A 20178-nucleotide genomic window follows, 5' to 3' on the forward strand; every position below is an offset into this window, starting at 1 on the left:
AGAACTTTTTCAGAACTCAAAAAGGAATCTATTAAGAAAACCCAAATTTGTGTCAGCACACTAAAAAAGTGCTCCAGTATCTGAAGCTCTTAGTGACACAGTAATGAAATCTTTTTTTGGATAAGACTGTTTAGCCAAACAAATGCAATAAATGTTTTCTTTTTACATAACCCACTGAACTGTCTTCAGAAAGATCATAGTTCTGCATGAAGCTTCTTTGAAAATATTGTGCCTTTTCATTATAAAATGGCATTTCTGTAAAGTAACACTCTGACTTTGTATTTCAGCTTAGTAACAGCTTATACGTATAATTAGGCCACAAAAATTAATCTAGTGTTTTGGCTTTAAATTCCATGTAATTGAGCTCACAAGGTTACATCAGTAAAGACTTGTGTTTACCAGAACACTGGCTAAAAGAAAACCTTAAAAATAAATTTAATTTTAACTGCCTTCAGCAGCCTAAACTCTGCTGAAGGATTTATGGTATTCTCCCATAGGAAAAATTTTCTTTCTCCAATTATTTGCTGAATCTTGAATCAATCACTTTGTTTGATATGGTATCTCTATATCAACTTTAAAAGAATGTGAAAATCATGCCCAATATAAATACAGGAGACCTATTTAGGAGCTTTTGCTTAAAAGGCTTTTGCTAGAGGTTGAGGATTCTGGACAACAGGCTGCTGAATTTCTTTAGGGATACAGCCCTTTGCTAAAACACATATTTCTCACTAGTTTTAACTTTCCTTTAAATTAAAGACCATCATTTTTGTAACAACTCCTTTCACCTTATTGCTCATTTACCCTTTAGGTGCATATTTGCAAGTTACCATGAGAGATTTGCTGGGATGTATAACTCAGGATTCTACTGGTCACATCACAAAAACTCAGAATGTGAATCACTATCTTTAAATAGGTTGATGGGCCTCATGGAAAATTACACTTATTTTTCACAGCTCCTAAAGTCATCTACACTGCAAATCCACATGTCGACATAGGGTGTGTAAATTTCTCTTCTATGCCATTGGTTTGTGTACGTTCAGTGTTAACCCTGTCTGCTGATGAGACACAATTACCTTGTGTCTCTGCAAAATAATCAAATAATCTTAGTCCCTGCTAATGGTCAATTCTGACTGCAGCATAAAACTTGTTTCCACAGTATCTATCCTTGTTAAAGATAGATGCCTTGGATCACACACTCAGAAGCACAGCAAGAGCCTTTTATTTCTCAAAGATTCTCTCATACACTAAGTTACACTTCATCTTTAACTATGTTGTGTGTAAGGAGGAAACTTTAAATTGCATTTTTATGTTTTTGTCTCTGAAATAATTAAATTATCTGTTTAAGAAGTGATGAATGATCTATATTAAAACAAAAATGAAAATAATTAGCTGGAGATAACATTAATGAAACATTGCAGTGATTAGTCCTAGGAATTCATGCTTTCCTTATTTAAACAGATAAGATGGAATCAAAACAATAGCTTGGAAACAAACAATACTGATATTGCAAGGACATTGCAATTATTGAGAATAAGCAGGAAAATGAAGTAAGAGCTGAGAATTAAAATACCTCAACTGATTAAAAGTAAACATTAATAATTATAGTAATTATAGGGCTACTTAAGAGGAAAGAGAAAGGAAGCAATTAATTATGGAGAAAAAATGAGGCACATATTGACCAAGAGTATTACATAGTTATTAGTGCATACCTTTCTAGCAGTTGCAAAATATCCATAGAGAGGCAGTGAATAAAGAAAATTCTAATTTCCAACGCCAAAATTGTAGAAATTATTTTTTCAGTGCATAAGATCTTACTGAGCTATTGCCTACACCTTAGAACTTGATATCATAGCCAAATTCAATGATTATACTGTAGGGGACTACAAGACTAGCTAACAAAATAGTACTAAATAGACAAAATATACATGGTGGCCCCCATGCAAAAATAAGACTAACTCTCCCACAGAAACCTTTAAAAGATGGGGGTTTGCTAGTTGAATACATTTAAACAAAATTACAAATTTCAACTAAGAAAGATTTCTCTTAAGATTTTTTTTTCCTAGCCTTTTCTTATGTGGTATTTGGGGGACAGTAACACAAGAAATTGGTGGGTACATTTGCAAAGTCACTGTAAGCACAGGTGATATTTTAACATCAATATTAATTCAGCTGATGATCTTTCCTGGGAGTCACATTTCATTATGAATTGTTGCAACATTTGGAGCACTTAGAGGAAATCCTAAAGGAAAAAATTGTTAAGTATAATATAGTAAACTAAGGAGAATTCAACTTTTTTTTTCTTTTGACAAAGTAATCCATCAGGTTGCATTGAGAATTCACTGAGTGGCCAGGACACAGTGCACAGTCATTTCTAGTGCTGCAGGAAGAAAGTCAAGGTGCAAGGTCATTAAAATGTGCTTCCCTGAAGCAGTTTCTGAACAACTTCTGACATTGAAAATTAGGATTGAGGTCACTGTTAATATGCAGAGTATATATTCTGGGCTTGAAACCGCAAACAAAAAACCCCAGCCTTGTATGGCAAGGTGCCCATCGTTTCCAAGACATGTAACAGCAGCAAAATTAACAAAACCCAAAGTTGAGGGTATATCAGGAGCTTTTATGTGCATCCTCTGCTTACTGTGTGTATGCCAGTCTTCTGGATTCACACATTTGGAACAGTCACTGTTTCTAACAAATTAAGATTCTTGTGGTTTTGGCTATCTGATTTCAATCAAAACATGTGACTCAGAGCCAAATCATGGTATTTTTTAAAGTGATTGTAGGCCAAGTGGTCTTCAGGAAGCACAGACAGAGTCCATGCAGTGAAAACAAATAAGGAGCACCTTTTTATTTCTCATCTGTCATATTAATTAAAGAATGATAGTGGCCCTGAACTTCTATTAGTCCTATTCTAAACACAGTAAGTGAATCACTCTCTCTTTAAAAAATAACCAAAGAGGAAACACTTTTATTCTTCATAGTCTGGTCATAAAACATAAAATCCAGTGAATAAATTTTTTGCAAGTCATGGGTCTATTAATTTAAATGACAGGTATCTTACTTTTCTTATGTAAATACAAAGGAAGAAAAAAGGTGGACTAACTCACAAGAATAAAAATCAGGTGTTTTTACCCCCATACTTGGGGAAACCATATTTATTACCAGAGAAGTGGATGGTCTGTACCAGAATTTGAACAAGTGATAACCACAGCTTGAGAGACAGATCCAGATTCAGAAAAACTGAAGAAATATAAGGAGGTTACACATTTAGGCATGTAGTGAAACACCTGAAATGTCCTTAGCCTCAGAAATTAATTTTCAGTGGAATTATTCTTCATTTAGAACCTGTAAAGGAAAAACAAACATCATAAATTGTTCAGCTAAAATAACTTGCAAATAACTGAATACATAAATCCAAGGCCTGGGTTAACATGGTTGTACAGTAAGTTGAACTACATTCAGCATCTTTATATTGCTTTATTTTTCTCACAATGTTCAAACTAATAAACTTCAACTATAACCTTAAAATTCAGTGTCACTGATCATAATTCATCATGCTAGCAATTTTAACCATGTAATTAGGATTTTCTGTTGTTTTTCCCCCTGATTACGCTATTTTTTTGTTTAAATACAGCAGGCATGTCTCTAACATCTTCCAGAATTGCACCAAAAAATTCCATACCAGAGACAGCAAAGAATGCATAAAAGAATGACCCTTAGCCTCATAAGTAATTGGAGAAAGTTGGTATCACCCTCAGCAACAGCACATTCTCTCAACTCATCTGAAGTTGCCAATATCATCACATTTATGATAAGATGCAATTATGGCTGGAAGATTCCCACAGTCCTGCCAGATTCCTCAAGGATATTAGCACTTGTCTGATTGCAGTACACAACAAAGACATTGTTAAAAAATCAGTGCATCAATCAGGAGGAATTTGGAGACTTTGAAGTTTAAAAAAAATAAAACACGAGTGTGGGAAAGAGAAGCTACAACAGTTAGGTGCAGTTGTGTTTGTCAGGTTTAGTTAAATGACACACTCTTGCATAAAATTTTGTTAGCAACATGTGTAGAAATAAATTTTCTTTTTAAAAGAAATACATTAATATCATTAGTTATTTGAAAGTACTTCAGCTTTATGTGATCTTTTCCCACAAGGAAGAGCTAGCAAAATAGAACGGAACATTAATCATCATTAACCATGAGTCTCAGGTTTCTAATTAAGGGAATGCAGAGCCTGAGACTGCACTTCCTTAACACTGTTGCCAGTGTTCCTTCCTCCCAGCAGCTAATTTCAAAAGGGTGTGCAGAAAGTCTGAGGTGTTGGATCTATGAAGAACAGGGTGTAGTAAATGTAGTAAATGCATTCTCTTCTAAATCACTCTCTGCTTTGTAGGCAATACATAAACTTCAGACATACACAATTCACTAAAAGTGACAATGAAAAATACCCATATCATATCCTAGGAGCACAAAATCATTGTGCTGGAATTTACGATTACAACCTTCTTACAGTAAGCATAGGGAAATGTACACGCTTTTATTTTTCTAATTTACGTTTATAGTTTCCGTCACTGTTTGGGTACAGATCCAAGCTAAAAGTCATATACCAGAGGTGTCAGCTATAGGTATGTACTCAAACTCAAAGTTTAGAATTCACCAAAACCTTGCTATTTATTAACCCAGAAATTTGCAATAGCTGCAGGAGTGGACTTCTCAGAATTTCTTCTGAAAGTCCAGAAAATATCATAGTTTTAAGAAATGTTCCAAAAATACTTATCTCTTCAAAAGGATCTTTAACAGATTAGTCACAGAAGTGACTAAGGAGGTTCAATATATGTAGATAAAGTGCAGCACATATACTGAAAGCACAGAGAAGAGCAAGAAGAGATTTCCTAACTGCTGTCCTTACTGCATTTGTTCCTGCTACAAACAAGTCTTACGGAAGTTTACACAGTTCCAACTGAGTTTGCAGTTTGTATCATGCTTGAAAATAATCTGATTTTTCCAAATAGCACTAAGGTCTTCCAATGAAGTCAGAGGGCATGCTGACACCAGCATGAACTTGAACAAATCCTTAATGAGAACAAGCAGCCAAAGCAACTAGATAATTTTCCTAGTCCAGAGTCCAGAGGCTTTGCAATTACTATAGTAAAAATACATATCCATTACAGAAAGATAAATAAGCAGAGATGATAGCAGCAAGTAAAACTGTGTGTCAAGACGCTTGTTCTCTCAAGTGTCTTACAACCATATTCTACAACTGATGCAGCCATGGTGACTGCATGAGCAGGCTTATGTGCCGCTAGGACAGAAGTGTGCTTGAAGAGACATACTGTGCTTACAGAAAAATTGTGTTTTAAAATTGTGCAGCTGCCCTTAACCATAACCGTACCATCAGCAGAGAAATAACGAGCCTGTCAGAAAGAAATTACAGACTGACTAGAATTGAGTTACTCACTCTGAGCATGAAAAGATCCAATTGTTACCACTGCATACATATGCAGAAGTATGCCACCACCACATGCTTGCTAGAGACCAGATATTAAAAAATAGAAAAAAGGGACAAATATCTTTCTAATCACTGCATTCTTTTTGGTATGAACTAGCATAGCTCATAGTTGGGTACAGTCAAGCTGTATCAGCCTCCCAATATGAAGATTTTGGCTCTTCTACGACTTTTTATTCCTCATGAGTTTGGAACAATAGGGCTGAAATCAGAGAAATGCAAAAACATGATTTCTCAGTGAAACGTGCATAACTAGACAATGTGATGAGAGCAGGAACTGACAAGAGAAAGACCAGGTCATGAGGTTTTCAGTTTGTACATGCCAACAAATCATTAAATGTGCGTGAGGATTTACAAATGCTACATGATCTGAAAATCTGTTCTGCCTTTAAGTTTTTGGTTTACTGCCTTTGAGAGGAGAGGAATGAAGAGTGTCAGATTACAAAGTGGAATTCCTACTGCTGACCAGAAAACATTGGATTTCCTTGTTCGAACCCTAAGGGAAAGAACAGTAGCCACTGTTATGGCTTCTTGGAAGTCAATTCCTAAGCAGTAACATAAACCTAAATATGGGCCCATTTTAAAAATACAGAAATCTCCCAGATTTACTGGGCTCTCTGTCTCTGTGGACTTTACTATGGGTCTAACAAAAGCAAATTCTGTCTTAAGCATATTTCTTTATGGGGTTTATAGCTGTAATTTATTCTTTCTTTAAAATTTTTATTCCAGGTTTTTGAGCAGAAGGATGAGAAAATGGAGATCATAACTTTTTCAATGCAGTAAATTTAATAAATGACAGCTCCTAAGGTCTGTCCTGCAGGTCTGTTTAGAGACTGAAGTTCAATGAATAAATGTATGTTTGCTAACCTTCTCTGGAGTCACATCTAGATAATATTTCTTTTAATGTTACAATGAAAACCATGACAAAAACCAAAACAACATTAAGAAAGAATAGAATGTTTGCAATATGCATATATTTAAAATCTAGTTATTAGCTGAGAGAGTAACTCAGCTGAATTACAGTTATTAACTGAAAGAGCAACTTTCTCCTCTTCCAGCAGTGATATAGAATAACAGTTGTCATCTATCATATTTTCAGATTAATGTTCAAAATAAGCCATGATTCCACTACAAATATAACTTAATCAGTGAACAATAATCAAAGAGTTTTTCCTGAACTAAAACAATAATTTTAGTTTATATTATAAACAGGAGTATTTAATTCTGCTCTACAGCTTGACTGGATCAGTTTATAAAACAAACTGGAACCATGACTGCACTCGGGCTGAGTGACCAACACCCCAAACAAAGCTTTTCCAAACAGAGCCCTGTCTGTATTTCTCACAATACCCTGTCCTCTCCACCTTTTCACATGGGCAGCTAAGACACATGGATGTCACTTAATCACTAATTAATTCTGAATCTTCTGATGGCAGCTCATGGGCAAAGACTTTTCATGAGCACTGCATTCCCTTGAAGCTATGGCCTTGAGTGGAATTATTCTGACTTTCCCTTTGATCATACAGAGAGATCTATGCAGCAATCAGCTCCTAAGACAGGAGTGGAAGAAAATGGTGCTACAGGAGCACTGCAGTTGCGTGCGCATTTGGGGCGGACAGTTATGGACCTAAGCAATGCCAGATCTCTGCTATATCTAGAATTCTGATGATTATCAGTGTATTATAGTCACTTATTACCTGGTTAATATTTAGGATAAACCAAGAGTTCCTAATTCCTTTCTTGTATTCTCATGCATCAGCAGTACATTTATGACAAGGACAATGAAAATAAACTATAGATAAAACCAGCATTTGCATTTAGAAAGAGGCTATTACTTTATTTGAACATGCCATCAAATAATATTAAGTAAAAGGATGGATAGTGGCTGTTGTTAAAAAGTCTGCTTTTGCTTGCACCTTATGATGCTTACACTGCTATAGGCTCTGAAATGAATTCTTGTTAAAAAGTGTTGTGATAGCAAGGTCTGAGCATCCCCACTGCTTCTGAAAAAAACTGATACTAAGTAATTTAATATTGGTATTTAGAACCACAGACTCAAAATATAAAATTCAGAAATACAACAAACTTAGACAATGTAGGAGCTTGCTTTGTTTGGATTTGGGGTTTGGATTAGGTCCACACATGTAATGCATATTTTGTCACAAGTTAAATCTGAAATGCATAATTCACTGCATAATACAAAAATCTTTAATGATTTTTGTGGGCTAATAATTATGCTTGCCTCTTAACACCACACTCAGTCTTTATCACCAGGAAGATGGATTCTTCCAATTGCATTTAATGCTATAAATAGAATAAACATTTTGCATAGAAACTCTTATTTTTGTAAACAATTATTTTTAGAAATTCTTTTTAAAATTTCTTTCGTATGGCCTTCTCTTTATCAAAAAGTAAATACAGAAAAAGGTAAATTCTAAAAACTTCTTAATGTAAAGCAATGTTCACTAGGTTCTTGTGTACTATGGGCAGAAATAATTACAAAAAAATCCTGTTGTTAACAAGAAATTATAACTCAAAGGAATTTCAGACATCTTATACCTGCTGCCTCTAAGAGACAATCTCTCAATCATTCACATTCCTAAATGTTTCTTCACAGTGGGCTACTTTCTAGGGCAAACATAAACAGAAATGCAATTGTTCTACTCTATTCCCTCCTACATTTTTCAAAATCCAGCTGGGATATTTTCATAAGTCTCCTTTGATATTATAAATATAACTATTTTTTACTCAAAGGCTATGCCATTTCAGCTGTTCTGGATTTTCTTTTTCTAATGCTGAATTTATGGCAAAAGAAAACTGTCAGTAAATTCCTAGCCAGGCTTCTCCACTATATTAGTTTTGGAGCTTTAGTTAGAAGCAGAGTGATGGTAATGTATATGTTGCTCTTATCCAATTGTTTAACATACCATGACTATGCTCTCTTCATTATAGAGAAAAGTCAAAACAGAACTGAAAAGGCAGGAGAATGACTTTGTTTCTACAACATGTCACTGCTGGGGCTGTGGGGTATGACTAGACCAGACTAATAGCCACTTTGGGATTATTTCAGACAGTGCTTTTTCCATCAAGTATGACTTGTAAAACAACATATTTGAAAACAAAGCAAAAAGGACAAGAATTAAAGAGAAAATTCAGTACATCTATAGAGGCCACCTACAGGGCAGCAGTGCTTTCATGACTCTTGTGCTGGCAGTTACAATGTTCACAGCCTTTTAAAAAAGGCTCCTCTTACCACATACACAAGGGAAAGGGGGAAAAAATTATGATCCTCCAGGAATTGACTATTTTCCTGGATAACTGCACACTGATGAGCAACAGCAAGAAAACAATTTGGAATCACAGAATTGCCCAGACTATAATCTATAGCTAAAAAAACCCCAAACTATTTTTTACTGTAAGTACAGTTAAGCTGGAACTGCGAGTATGTTTGCTAGAAGTTAAGTCCACACTCTGACTCAATGCTCTCAGCATTCATCTCTTCATCGTCCAGACAGACTCATTAAAGTTTTTTCCCAGCGAAGCAGGATAAATGTGAAGGGTAAACTTAAGGGCTCAGATGTCCTTGAATAAGCCATTTCTGAGTTTTCTATCCAATAAAAATCAATGACTCCTAGTTCATGAGTGTGCTTGGGCAATGTACACAATCAAGAAAGACTTCAACATCCCTGGTTAATAGGGCCATCGAGTGATGTCTCTGGCAGATTTGCAGGTCCCATGAAATTTTTTGGGCAGGCTACAGATGTCCTGATCAAAGTTTTCCATTCATTACCATGGGCTCTCTGCCCAAAATTTCTCAATAAGCATTGCTGAATACCAAACACAGCTTACTTTGTTTGTACGTGTATTCACTGTGTTCTGACTCCTTGTTTGCTTGAAGAAATAGCAAGAATGCATAGCTGAAAAGAAAGACAGGGCTTTTTTATTTTTATCACTGTCCTGAATGTCAAAATCTGGCAGCCCAGAACTGTGGCTTTGGTGCAGTACCTTGTTGTGGCTTTTGAAGATTTGTCCAAATAAACACTGCATTCCTTAGATCCAAATCTAGCTATTCGGACTATACTTTTTTTTCTAACTATAGTCCTGCAGACAAAATATAACTGCCTTTATTGCTATTGAGTTTAGCCAGGATTAGGGGATCGACATCCAGTAACTGCTTTGGTGATGGCAGCCGGTAGTCACTTCTTTGAAACTTGGCAGCAGATACATCGCCAACCTTTCCAGTATCTCTGCACCCCACCCCACAAAACCAACACTCTCAGGAGGGAACACTAACACAACAAGAAGTACTGCAGCATCCTCCTTGCCTCTGCTAACCTCAGTATGCAATTATCACAAGGGCTGTCACTGATCCCATCCACGGTTGGATGCCTGACTGATTCTGAATACTCTGTGCAAAAAAAAGTTTTTACTGTTCCTTGCAGCAGTTCTGCCCGATCTAGATGAGCTCATACATTCATTACAATGCACTGGAAGGAAATGGGGGAGCACTGGATTCAGAAGCAGCAGCTTGGGACCCCAGGGAGTTCTTTACACCATATGTTCAACCAGGATTTTTCCACATAATAACCCAGCTTGAAACAAAATTGAGTCCACTGCCTGCAGCTGACAATGACAGTAAGCTGAAAGAGTTAAAACATTCAGCAGGAAACCCGCTGGCAAAAATATTGCTTAACCTCCTCAAACTTAGAATTGGCAGGTTTTTTTTCCCCTTCTCTTACCAAAAGCACTACTTCCCTATTACAAACCTCAGCTTATTTATAGTTGAGAGACATGAAACCTATGGGTCTACTTGGGGTGGGGCTCCAAAGAGACTGCCAAGGGCTGGAGAAATGGTCCTCTGACCCCTCCATCATGCTAAGGTTAATGTTATGAGAGAGACACAGCCTTGGGGTCTAGCTGGAGCAGGACCTGTGGTGGGCTGCCAAAGGAGCAGGTAGGTATGAAATTCTCCCTTAATAACTGCTGCATCTTGGAAATGGTTTGGTGTTCCTACATTTAGGACAGCCCTAACCTGTGGTTAGATTCTGGATCCTCTGGTACTGCTTGACATTTTATGTTTTTCATCTGTCAAGTAATCTTTCATTTTGACTTTAAGTGTTTTGTGATTCAGTTGCCCCTTTGTCATTTGGGTGTCTCTGGCCCCAGGGTAACAAACGTGGCTACACATATGGACTGCATGTCCTTGTGTGCCCAACTCCAGCACACACGCATAGGAGCCCTGTCAGTGCTCTATCACCGTCAGCCCTTCCATACAGACCTGTCTGCAAGAGGGTGGCACAAGTTTAACAGGATTCTCTGTGTAACTTCATGCTCATTAACTGCTTGTAAAGGAAAGCATGGAACAGTTTTGGGTATATATTCCTAGTAGTCTTTCTACCATTAAACCACTTTGTCAGAAAGTATGATGAAAGACCAAAAAGGACTGGTAGTGGAGTTTCAAATCCACATCAACCTCAAGTGTTTAAACTCTGGGTTCGTCTGTTCAGACATTCCAAAGAGGATTAAGCTTAGATCTTTATCCAAGACCCATTTATCAACCTTAGGAAAGTTGGGCAGATTATTTTCAGGTTGAATATATGGCCTTTGACTCAAGGAAAGATCCTGATCTTCTGTTTTGTTTATAAGATCATCCACTCCTTGACTGTGTACATCTTTTTTACAAGTAAGCAATGCAAAATGAGTAGCCAGTGGCAACATTCTTCCTAAACTTGGTTACTTTTCTGAAGCTTAAATAATTTCTAAAGCATAAAGATTAGAAGTTTCGAATTCATAATGCTCAGATGTTTGCTAGATTAAGAACGAATCTTAAATTGGAAAGGGATGAAATGATGTTTTATTTAGAGTTCAAAATACTTGCATTTTTGAATGTTACTCAAGTAACCACAAAACATATAAAGAATTCTCTATTTTCCAACTCGAAACAACTTAACAGTATACAACTCTTTGCAGATGCCACTCTAAATGTGTCAGCCAGATGTTTTTTTTTCCCTAACACAGTTCAATTCAAATGTTTTATGAAGGACCACCCATGGAAAATAATTAGACAATTTAAAAAAATAAAAATTAGGTCTACTGTAGCTGAGAAAACAATGAATTTTCGCATTTTAAAACATAACGAGAGGAAATAGAGGGTGAGTTGAATACCTGTGTGAGACAATGATATGTCACAGTCACTTCCTAATACATGAAATATAGAAATTAGAATATCAGCAAGATATTAAAATGCAGATTGCAGGACATAGAGAAAAAAGAACACATAAAAGCTCTCTTTACCTCTGAAATTAAAATTAGAATTTTTAAAATCTTTTCTAACTTCAGCCAAGAAGCTGAAATTGATGGGAGTCAAGGACATTAATTATTGAGCTTTTACAATTTAGGTGATTGGTTTTTTTCCTTCTCCATGAAACTAGCTATCAGCATAAAAAAATCCAGTTAAAAATATCATTAACAGAAATTTCCACTTCTGTGGGTAAGACAACATTTTTCCTCATGTAATACAAGTGCTGAATCCTGAAGGACAGACAGGAATGTCAGCCAAAAATTTCCCCCATCACCAAGTCCAGTCCCTTGTTATTGCGACAACCACATCTTGTAATGCCTACTGTAAATTGAAATGTTATATGTGATACTGACTGAGAACAGTTAGCTTTCTAATCTTACATGTCTGCATTTGTACATAGGACACTTAAAAATATGCACTACGAAAAAAGAGTAAGGATAACATAAACACTTCGGATCTACTTGCCTTACTTACATGGGAATGGCTGTCAAAGTCTCCATTTGCATTTGATTGCACAAATAAACTGTACCAAAAACATTCTGGATGAATAAGAACTAATGGAACTTCTGCTCTTTGGATGATTTATTTCAAAAACACATTTGAAGGACAACATGTATCATGATGACACATACAGAAACAATAAATCTAAAGGTCACAAAAGGTAATTCAACACTTCACTCTTTTAGAATCCTATACTGGAAACCACATTACTAACTGTATGCTACAATTAGAATATGGAACTTACAGTTGCACTAAACAGGTGAGTTATAAACTAACATAAATCACTGTATCAGTATAAAATAAACTGACTGCAACAGTTAGAAAAGGGAACTGTAATAAAGGTTTTTTGGAGCTACTGAAGGAAGATGCAAGCTTTGTCAATGTGATGCAATAGCTCATAAAAAGGTTTTGTTGCTTTCATTTTCCCTCCCTTGATGTGGTCAGCAAATAACAGAGCCTAAGCCTCAGTTATCATAAAGAATCTTCAAAAGCTCAAAAGTGAAATGCTGCTGTACTCTGAAGCCAAGATTGTTATGGTCCGATTGAATCTCTCTAATTTACAGGACAACATGGTCTGTAAATTATTTTATGAGCTCATTAGGAAAGGAAAGAAACACACACATCAAACAAACGCTCACTCTCCTTCAGACAAACAAGACTAACATGAGAATTCACTAATTAAGTCCTTAATTCATGAGGTTTTTAACTCACAAGTTGTCTAAGTCATAACTCACAAGATATAAGCAAAATATTCCCAGAGCTGCTGATGAAAGTGCTCATCCTTTCTCCTGTGTCACAGTGCAGGCCTCCTATGTATCCCATCAGGAAGCATGAAAACCTCAGCAGATTGGCTGATGCTGGATATGCTTTAGAGGTGTTTTAGGGCAAGCTGTCATGTTTACAAATTCCAGCTTTGAAGTTTGGTCTAGATGATTCCCATAAGTCAGTGGATTCTGAAGGAACTGACAATCAGTAGGAAGGATTATGTCTGTAGCAGACAAGTAATGTCTTCGCAATGACCTGAGCCCCTCCTGTAGGCTTCCTACGTGTTGCTCTCTCTTGGATCTCACAGCACTGGTCCCAACATCAGGTCTTTGTACGAGCTGAGTGTTAGCTAAAACCTGAGCAGGAACTGAAGGAACAGCCACATGACAGAAAGAAAATCCTAAACGTGTTTAATGAAATGGAAGGAGATATCATCAGGTACCAGTTTGGAGACTGCTTCTATGGTACGTATAACATTTTCAATTTATTATTTTAAATATATTAGTTCATACGAAAGTTGTTAACTGTAGTATAGTAGGAGCTTCTGTCACAGTAAGTTTTACCAATGGAAATATTAATCACCTGGAGGCAGGTAACAATCAGAGGATTCTCCCAGTGTCTAGATAAGCTGTGGAAGTGCATGTCTGTGTTAATACCAACAGCTTAGAAAGTATTTGTGAGGCTGGGTACTATGCCCCAGTGGAAAGGTTCGTGCAAATTAATGGAAGAGAAACTAGTCTTTGAGGCACTGAGCGATTGTTTAGAAGGTGAGGAACAATCTGAAGAGTTTGCCTAGTCATATCCTGCTGCAACCATTTGCTTTCAGCCACTGATGGATGAATGGAGAAGGAAATTGAAACTTGGTCTGAAACAGGATTCCATAGGAATATATCTAATTAAACAACAGAGAAAATATATTGTCTGTTATATGAGAATTACTTTTTCTGAATCTACGTTTCTTTTTTCCTTGTCTTCAAGGCTGAAGATAGTGAATGAAACAGAATAGGAAAAAAATACTGATGTAAAGGAGCAGAAGTGACAAAGGAGTGAGAGAAACATAAAGCTCTTTGGGAGAAAGATAAAAAGCTGAAGAGATTTCTGGAGAAAGATTTGCTTCCACTCATAGAAAAAACATCAAAGGTAGAAAAGACGAGCATTCAAGATTAGATTTAAGACTGTATAGTACTGAATAAGCTGTATTAGAAAGCATATGCATTTTCAGTTTTTTGTTTCATCTTTTTTTCAGACTTTATCTTTTCTTTTTTTTTTTTTTAATGCACAGATTTTGTCGAGCCTTTCTCTTCATTAATCTGTTTGCTAACAATTAGCATAAGTCTCCCAAGAGAAAACTGGGAAGTTTAGTAAAATTTTAGTCCAATTTATATGAGTTGGTCCTGGAGCCAGGAAAAAGGCAATTAGATTCCTGCTTTTTGGAGATGATGACAGATTGAGCTCTGCATCCTGAGAATTTAGCCAAGGACACTGAGAAACATTACCAGAACGCAGGGTCTGAGACACCAATAGAGAGCTGGCAGGTTATCTTGCATCAATTTGATGACTAACTGAGAAATGTTGCTTGGCTTGGTTTCTTCATGGCTCAGAGCCCACTTCAGGATGAAAACAGACTCCACTGTGGTAAAAAAGACAGGGTACTTACCAGGCAGACAATAAAAGTAAGGTTTTGTTCATCACAGGATTGTTGAGCAATTCTTGCAGAAAGGGGCCTGTGGAGGTCACTGGTTGCTCCTCACCACCTCTACCAAACCAGATCAACTTCAAATTTGATCCAACTTCAGAGACAGAATTGTTCAGAATCTTCTCCAACCAAAGACTGAAGATGCCCAGGATTAGAGTTGCCACATTTCCCATATTTAATTAAACCCAGAGTGTGATATTTTTTCCTTTCCTTATATTGCATTGGAACTCCACATGTTCCCTGTGTGCTTTTCATCTTTGTGCATCTCTGAGTAGAGTCCTGCTTCCTCTTCTCTGTGTTCTCCCATTAGGTAGCTGAAGATAGCAACTTCCCTTTTTCTCAACACCATAAACTAACCCATTTCTTAATCCCTCCCCATGATCATATTCAGAGCTCTCCACTGAACTAACTCCAACTGGCCAATATTTTTCCTACATAGGGAAGCCCAAAATGTGATGCTGTGCTCTAGCACTGATAGAAGATAATTAAGACATCCCTAGCTGCTGGCTACATTCTCACATATATGGAACAACAATGGGTTGGTTTTCTTCACCTAGAGAGAAAATGGCAACTCTTGTCCTAATTATTGTCCAGAAGGATGCCTAGATGTTAATGCTTTCCATCTGGTCATGGCCGAGCATGTACTCCTGAATGCAGCTGTTCCATCCCAACTGGAGGACTCTGCAATTGTTGAAATCCATGAAATCTTTAGTCACCCATTTTTTCAGCCTGTCAAGATCCTTCTACCTGACAGCCCTGCACTCCAGCTGATCATCTCTCTCTACTCTGGTTTGATACATTAAGAGAGAACAAGAAATAGAGATTTTGTTGTATTTATGAGGTTTTCTTTTTTTATTTTTCCCTTTTCTGGATGGAAGTACAGGTTAAAGGCAAAAAATTTATGCCAATACAGATTTATAACAGCTTTCAGTAGAATTTGTATTTTGGACAAACATGAAACAAGAAATCAATATACTCCCACAAGAATGATTAATTTTGGATGTCTCTGCTGCCATGATTCCTTAGAGGGAATTGCCATGATTCCTTAGAAGGAATTCAATTCCTTTCAATTTCTTTCAAGGAAGGAGGCAATTTTATCTTCTGCACTAGAAGTATATTCCAAAGAATATTAAAAAAAAAATTACTAACATTTCACATATAATTGCTGGGAATGAGAGAGTGGGAAAAGACTGAAATAGGATTCCCAACAGATCAAGAACAAAAAATAGTGAAATATTCAAAGAATAAGCTCACAGTTAGCAACAGCTCATTAAAGAGAGTACAAAATACATCACTAGGACTCTGAGTCCATAAACCAGGCTCTGCTACAGAGGTTTTTTGCAGGGTGCAAAGCTGTGTGGACTATGCCCAAGGACCCCAAACCCCAGTTGCTGCTGGATCACAGGCGGGATCCTCATCAGGGTAGAACACAGGCACTGAATGTTTGTGATAATACTGAAGCCGTGAGAGCAGTTTTTCCACTACATGAGGGTGTTTTTCAGACACATCATTTTTCTCTTCAGGGTCATGAACAATATCAAACAGCCAAAGCCTCTTTGTTGATGGATCAGACGACTGAATCTGTGACTCATTGTACAAAGACGGTGGAGGGAACCAATGACTGCAGCCTACAGGAACAGGAACAGACCAAGGGTCAATTCTGAGATACAGAGCAGCAGTGTGGAGACACAGTTTTGCTATAATTGATGAATTCACTAGGTCTCTTGACAAGCCCCTGCACAACAACAGTTGCTGGCAGACCTTAACTCTAGCCCTGCACCAGAACCTCTCAAGTGCAGGGCTACCTAAATAGGAGTCTCATTTATGCAAAAAAACCCACTGAAATTCAAAATTCCATGTAATTTTATTTCATATCAGCTAATTAATTCAATAGTCCCTCTTCTTAGATTCTATGATCCTTATGGATCCCTTCCAACTTGAGATATTCCATAACAGTTTTTTCCCTACAGTTTCAGTAAGTCGCAGACAAAATATTTGGCAAATGAAAAAAATACATAGTTTGGATTTTAGAAGTGCTCATTCTAGATCTTTGCATGCGGTCAAAAACCTAAGAAATTAGCTGAATTGCTAAAAAAAAATTACTAAAAAAATTAAAACACATGAAACAAAAGTAAACCATATTTGTGGTGGGAGGGAGATAGGATACACTGTACAAAAAGGAGTTATTTTGTTACCTGGATATCCAGTTAGTAACTTCCATTTTCCATGTCTTATTGCTGCATGTATGGATATATTGAAAAGTGTATCATCCCACCGAGAAGAATTGCTCTGTAGTAAAGATGTCCTCTTATCAATGCCAAGACCTTAATCAAACAATAAACTAAGTTAGGTACATTGCATATTCATGAGGTAATTTTTAGAACTCAGATGGAAAACAAAGCGGTATCACCCATTTATTCTTCCCTACTGGATAAAGAATTTGGTGTATATATATGCAAAGATCTGGGCTATGATTCAATGGATGTATTTAACTCTGAACTTGAACTGCATTTTAAAAACTTACCAGTGGAATGGTAAGTAAAATGTCACAGCTGAGTCCAGATAACTGGATTCATTTTGTATACAGATATTCTATGTGTATCTCATAGACCTGTATTAAGAACACTCATAATTGGAATTACTAAACTTGGTCATTCAAGTGCCTGTATCCTTTTCCAGGTAGGAATATAGGATTGAAAGCTCTCCTGAAGTCAATGTTAATTCTCTTAGGTCACTTCAGGGAGCAAGTCCCAGATTCTGACCACAACAGAGAGCTGTCCCTTTGGACTGAGCTGGCTATGTTCACAAAAATCCACATTTGGTCAGCAAGCTTCTTCTTTGGCACATCTTCATACTGTCTTTGGAGGAGCTGTGTACGATGTGGCCCTATCTACTATTAAAAACTGAAATGTCAACAATGCACACATTTCCTCTCAAAAGGAAACCTGAAGCTCCTTATAGGAGGGAGCTCAGGAAAAATAATTAAAATGCATTGACCAGGGATGGTTAGGAGACCCCTTTGCTATTGAAACCAACAGGGAGGAAGCAAATCAGACGGACAGCCCACGAGCAACCAAACCAACTTCCGTGTCAGCCTTCATAAATAAAATAGGCATTCAAGACATAACACCTAGAAGTTTTATATTAACTGTGTCAGCTGATAACACTTTACCAATGACTAACAGAAGGCAACTTTAATCAGACTAGAAGACACATTATGACATGGAGAGAAATCAATGCTGGTTTTGTAGCTTCTTTTCAAAAGAGATGGTTTTCAATCAGTTTAGGGAATCTGAAGGACACAGCTGACAGATTTTCAGATGAGAATCCATGAGATGTACAATGATCATGTAAGAGCCAATAGGAACTAAGTATTTCTAAAAAGAGTAAATTCTGCAGAAAACAGTGGGGCAAATACACATCTAATGGAAAGAAGAACAGAAGTTTGGGAAAGGAAATGCTAGATACAATTTCTCCATTTTTTATGAAGGACTTGCAGAGTTTCTATTTTCATACTAGACTTTACACTTTATTTTCTTTAATAAACAGATTTGTGCATACCCAAGTTCCCCGTCTACATCAGACTTGTATAATGTTCCCAGATTGTAAGGATATAGGATGAGGAATAAGGATATTAAAGGCCCTACTTTTTGGACTATGCATACACAGACAGGGGAGGACTCAGCTCATCTTACATCAAGAAGCACTGAAGCTGATCTAAAAAAGAAAATAAACCTCAAACACCTATGAAAACAACAAAAGCCTCATAAGTAACCCCAGCAGAATCTCTTCTGGAAGACAAATCCTCACACAGCCATGTGATGTCCATAAAAAATATGAAACAGTTTAAAGATTAATTGCTTGGTCTAAAGATAAAATTATGGGAACATGCATTTCTGATTTTAAAGTTTAGCATGAAGAATATGCTTCCGCTTGCTGAGCTACACACAAGTGGAACTACAACATTACACAAGATAAACTATTTAAAACACTTTGAATAAATTGTATGAAAGATTACATTTTTAGATATACTTTGCAAAATATCCTTAGAATGCCATATATGAGACTCAAAATGAGATTCAAGGAGATAAAACCGTTTTTAAACACTCTGATTTGGTCCAGGTAACAAAACTATACTCCTAAATGAAAAATAATGCTTGTACCAGAGAATGAAGCTGAAGTTACTTGGTGAAATACTGTCTTTCAGCAAAATTTCATAAAGAAAATGGATAAAGTCCCTCATGCTGAGCTGTTATAAACAGAACTCTGCCAGTCATGTTAGTTCACCCACTGCAAGCCCTTGTTTTGTGCCAAAGAAATATACTGTCTATTATTCAGGGAAGTGCACTGCTTTCCAGACAGTACAAGACAATTTTCATCAGACATTTTGGTCACGGAATACAGACTCTCTACAAGGATACTTACCAGGATTGTCAGTTTATTACATTACATAAGCACCAGATACAGAAGTATTATAAATAAAAATTTTGCTTCATATGAATTCTTTTCTTCCCATCCTATGACTTGCAGCTTAAACTCAGATATTCCTCCTGCTGCATTTACCCATCTTCCTCCTTCCCTTCTTTTACAGGGATCCCTTTTCTGATTTTGCAGACTGAAAAAGTCATATTGGTCTTGTTTCCTTTTCACACCAAAATGTTCATTCCCATAGCATCTAAGCAGGATTTTTTCTGCATTTGTTCTATATTGTGGGGGAGTTTTTATTTATTTTTTTCCATCATAGTTGACAGTAACAACAGCCTTGTGGACTATTCAGCAGTCAAAGGAAAGATGCCTTTTATTAAGTCCTTTAATCAAGCCAGCCTTCATAGGTCTGCGTACACTCCTTATAAATTAATATATTAAAAAATGTGATGCTTTTGCTTGCGTAGAGGCTAAATATTTTACTTTTTTACCATTGGATCAGTATATCAGTGGCTAATGAAATAAGCCCTTGTTATTACCTTGAAAGAAAGTCCCACAGCCTTTCCCATTAATTTTATTATTGTTAGACAGAGGCCACTGTTTCCTGAAGCTCAATTTTAGACCCTCACCAGTAGCTTCATTTCTTTTTTAAGTAGTCTCTTGGGAAATGATAAAACTTACATTAGTTAGGAAAGCAGTGACCTTTCATTCAGATATTTATTTTCAAATAGTTAATGCTAAAATGGATTTTTCTAGTATTTTAGAGTTTTGGTTGAAGTTCTAGGTACCAATTATTATTCAAATAGCTTTTATATCTCTGTAGGAAAAAGCTGGGTCTCACAGCAGACATTGCCCTTGGCAGATGATTTTGGAGTTTATAGTATAGTTTCCAGAAATCCTTTGTATTGACAGTCTTAAAAATAGTTTCAGGATCAGATTTTTAAAGGAGTTTAGGTGGCCAACTCTCACTACCCACAGAA

At 36.6% G+C, this 20178-nt stretch overlaps 1 protein-coding gene across 4 annotated transcripts in view; it reads right to left on the bottom strand.

The window, feature by feature from the left end:
• Positions 1-3123: 3123 nt before the first annotated feature.
• The window catches only part of ARSB (arylsulfatase B), a 74577-nt gene continuing 57522 nt past the window's right edge, over positions 3124-20178 (bottom strand). The window contains exons 7-8 of one of the 4 annotated variants that reach the window (XM_030237348.2): positions 16969-17097; positions 14611-16401 (exon numbers count right to left, since the gene is read on the bottom strand). In XM_030237348.2, coding sequence (XP_030093208.1) covers positions 16136-16401; positions 16969-17097 — 395 coding nt within the window. In that variant the 3' untranslated portion in view covers positions 14611-16135. Of the gene's footprint in view, positions 3346-14610; positions 16402-16968; positions 17098-20178 lie in introns of those variants that run through there. The other 3 variants (XM_030237349.2, XM_050987198.1, XM_030237350.2) reach the window with 3 other exon arrangements.

This window comes from Serinus canaria, chromosome Z (assembly GCF_022539315.1).
Source record: "Serinus canaria isolate serCan28SL12 chromosome Z, serCan2020, whole genome shotgun sequence".
Taxonomy (NCBI): Eukaryota; Metazoa; Chordata; class Aves; order Passeriformes; family Fringillidae; genus Serinus; species Serinus canaria.